The following is a 3,030-nucleotide window of genomic DNA, read 5'->3' on the forward strand; positions in this document are numbered from 1 at the left end:
AAAAAAAAAAAAAAAAAAAAAGCTGTAACATTTTTTCATTGCTGCTTCTCCATCGAATTCTTTCTTTAGTGCAGAAATAGATCTAAGAAAATTCTTGCTATTAATTTGTCTCTTTTAGTTCTATCTTTATATTTGAATTATTTCTTCAATACTGTTTTACCACCTTGCTAACCTCATTTCTTACCATGTATCATCTTTTGCTTATTAATGTTCTACTGTGTTCCTGCACATTTTAAGTTGTGGTTTCTTGATTTTTATCTTTCTTACATCAGTTAAACTTTTATCAGTTATAGCCAATTCCAAGATCATTTCTGCACTTTTACTCATTCATATATCTGTTCTGTTTTTGTTTTTGTTTTTGTTTTTTTAATCCACATAGTCATTGTTGGGGAAGCCTTCCTTTTAGGGTGAAGTTTAGTTCTAAAAATACTTTCTTAGCTGGGCATGGTGGCAAATGCCTGTAATTCCATTACTTGACAGGGTGAGAGGCAGGAGAATCTTGAGTTCAAGGCCAGCTTTAACTACATAACGAGACACTGTCTCAAACAAAAAAAATCCAAAAAAATTTAAGAATCCAGATCTTGATTAAACATGTTTAATCTGTTAATTTAATGCAAATTTAACCCCCCCTCAAACTTTTTTTTCCGTTTTCTGGGTTCACACCTGGAACATATATGTTTTTACATATTAAACAGGCCTGCATTCATTAACTGTAAGGTTACTGCAGTTGAGGGTTTTGTCTGATTGTTCTGTAATTCTTTCCTTATCTCCTGGAGAGGTCATAGTACCTAGGAAACACTCAGTAAATCCTTGTTGAATGAATTTAAGCTGTGTGTTCAGCAATGGTAATCAACTATATTGAAAGGCATACTCCAGTATACCTTGTCACTGATCATACAAAATTGTGAATGAACTGGTAGACATTTTAGAAGTATAATTGGTGGATTAGAGACTTCTCTGGATGAAGCAAGATACCGGTTTTAAAACTTTTTAAGTATTCTAATGAAATCTAATAAAGGGGACATAAAACTCAAATAGTGATGTAATTTAGTAGCATTTAGTTGCTGTAGTTAGCTTTACTTACTGGAGTAACTTCTTTCATCATCAAAGATAGTAAAACTGGAAACTCAACTGAGATTGAGATTATTTGTTTCAGTGTTGTCTAAACACAAATCTGTTGATTTTTAATAATGTCCTAATAGTTCTAACATATAATTAGAGAGAATGGCACAAAGTGGGTATTTGTTGTAAACTCTGTTTTCTCTTGGTTTAGGTTCAGAGCACTGGTGAAGGAGAAGCACAGAGATACTTTGATCATGCACTTACTCTGAGAAATACAATACTATTTCTGCGTCATAATAAAGATTTAGTTGCACAAACTGCTCAGCCAGACCAACCCAATTATGGTATGATAAATGTACTTAGTTTTGAAGACATGATTGTATGGAGGTTTTTTTAAGACATTAAGCAGATCATGCTCATTAGTGATTACTTTAGTTAATATGTTTTTGTGTAGAGAGCATACTGAATTTATAACTAGAGGACTGCCTTCTGAATTTCTTTGCTTGTCATTTGTTTATTCTTCTCATGTGCTACTAATATTTGTAGTTTTTAATGTTTAGTCCCTACAGAAAAGGGTTGGAGAGATTATGTAGGTAGGTGGGATTTAGAAATGACTTAAGCTCTAAGAGGTGAACAGATGATTTGGTTAATATAGGGAGTATAATAGTTGTAAGAATGCTGGGTGTGGTTGCACATGCCTTTAATCCTAGCACTTTTGAGGCTGAGGCAGGAGGATTGCCAGGAGTTCAAGGCCAGCCTGGGCTACATAATGTGTTCAAGCCTGGTCTAAACTACATGGTGAGATTCTGTCTCCAAAAAATAAAATTTAGGAATGACACATTCTGTTGTGTGAAATTAATAAACAGGGACATCTATTCATATGTTACTGTAGTACTGACTAAGGTATTTTACTTAAAGAAGCTTGATAATCTCTTAAAAGTAAAAGAGGTAGTAGCAATTTTAATGTGTTGATGGATGCTGATGTGATTGTTGCCCTTATAGTCCCTTCATTTTGTGACAGATGAAGGTTCCCAAACTTTAATTAAACTAACAGTGCTGGAGTCTCTACTTTGAGATCTCTGCTAGTATATAGCTCTTGAAGGGTAAAGGGCACCCAGGAATGTGTGTATGTGTTTGTTTTTACTACTGCAAATCAAACTCAGGACCTTGCGCTTGCCAGGCAGGCGCTGTGCCACTGAGCTGTATCCTTGGCCCTGAATGTGTGTTTTTAAAAAGACGATTCCAGGCTTCATTCTGGGCTTGGGCTCTGCTGATAGAATAGCTGGCTTATGTCGTTGGACATTTACAAGAATTGCATCTTGGGACTGTAAATCTTCAGTGCTCCTATGACATTTAATTTCAGTCACTTATTTACCTGAAAGTTATTCTTTTGGCCATCAAATTCTTAGTCATGTTCATTTTCATTTCATTTTTTTCGTAGCATCTGACTCCCTTTTCAGCTCAGTTTAATACATGAAGGAGTTGACTAGGCAAGAATTGTTGAGTAAGAGGGAACAAAGATGGTGGGTAGGTTAGCTGAATGAGACTGGACCCACTGGATATCCAGTGATTTTATAGGACCCTACTTTTTTTATAGGGTACTACTTTTCCACTCATGGCTATTGGATAGTGTCTCAGTGTACTGCTCAAACACAACTTTCTCTGGTCTCTACAGATTTTTTCCTTCTTTCCTCAGCCACCCATTAACTTCTCATTTTACTTTGCACTGCATCCTGTGCTCTAGCCAGATGTAACACTTTGTAGAAGCCACTTCTATGCTGGTCTCTACTAGTTCTTGAGGTGTAGACCAGGTGCTCTTCCTGTCATCTGCTGTAGGACTCTATCTCTCCCATTAAATCACACACTCCAGCCTCTTCTTTTTTTTTTTTTTTTTGGTTTTTCTCCGGTACCGGGAACCGAACTCACGACCTTGCGCTTGCCAGGCAGGCGCTTTTGCCGCTGAGCTAA

The 3,030-nt window shown here is 36.4% G+C and overlaps 1 protein-coding gene across 1 annotated transcript in view; it reads left to right on the plus strand.

Annotated features, from left to right (window-relative positions):
- Fam91a1 (family with sequence similarity 91, member A1) overlaps window positions 1-3,030 on the plus strand; it is a 38,450-nt gene that overhangs the window by 19,017 nt on the left and 16,403 nt on the right. The window contains exon 15 of the mRNA XM_005410932.2: window positions 1,274-1,406. Within this exon, the coding sequence (XP_005410989.1) occupies window positions 1,274-1,406 (133 nt within the window). The remainder of the gene's footprint in view (window positions 1-1,273; window positions 1,407-3,030) is intronic.

The sequence above is a fragment of the Chinchilla lanigera genome, unplaced genomic scaffold, assembly GCF_000276665.1.
Source record: "Chinchilla lanigera isolate Chin_1 unplaced genomic scaffold, ChiLan1.0 scaffold00139, whole genome shotgun sequence".
NCBI classification, from domain to species: Eukaryota; Metazoa; Chordata; class Mammalia; order Rodentia; family Chinchillidae; genus Chinchilla; species Chinchilla lanigera.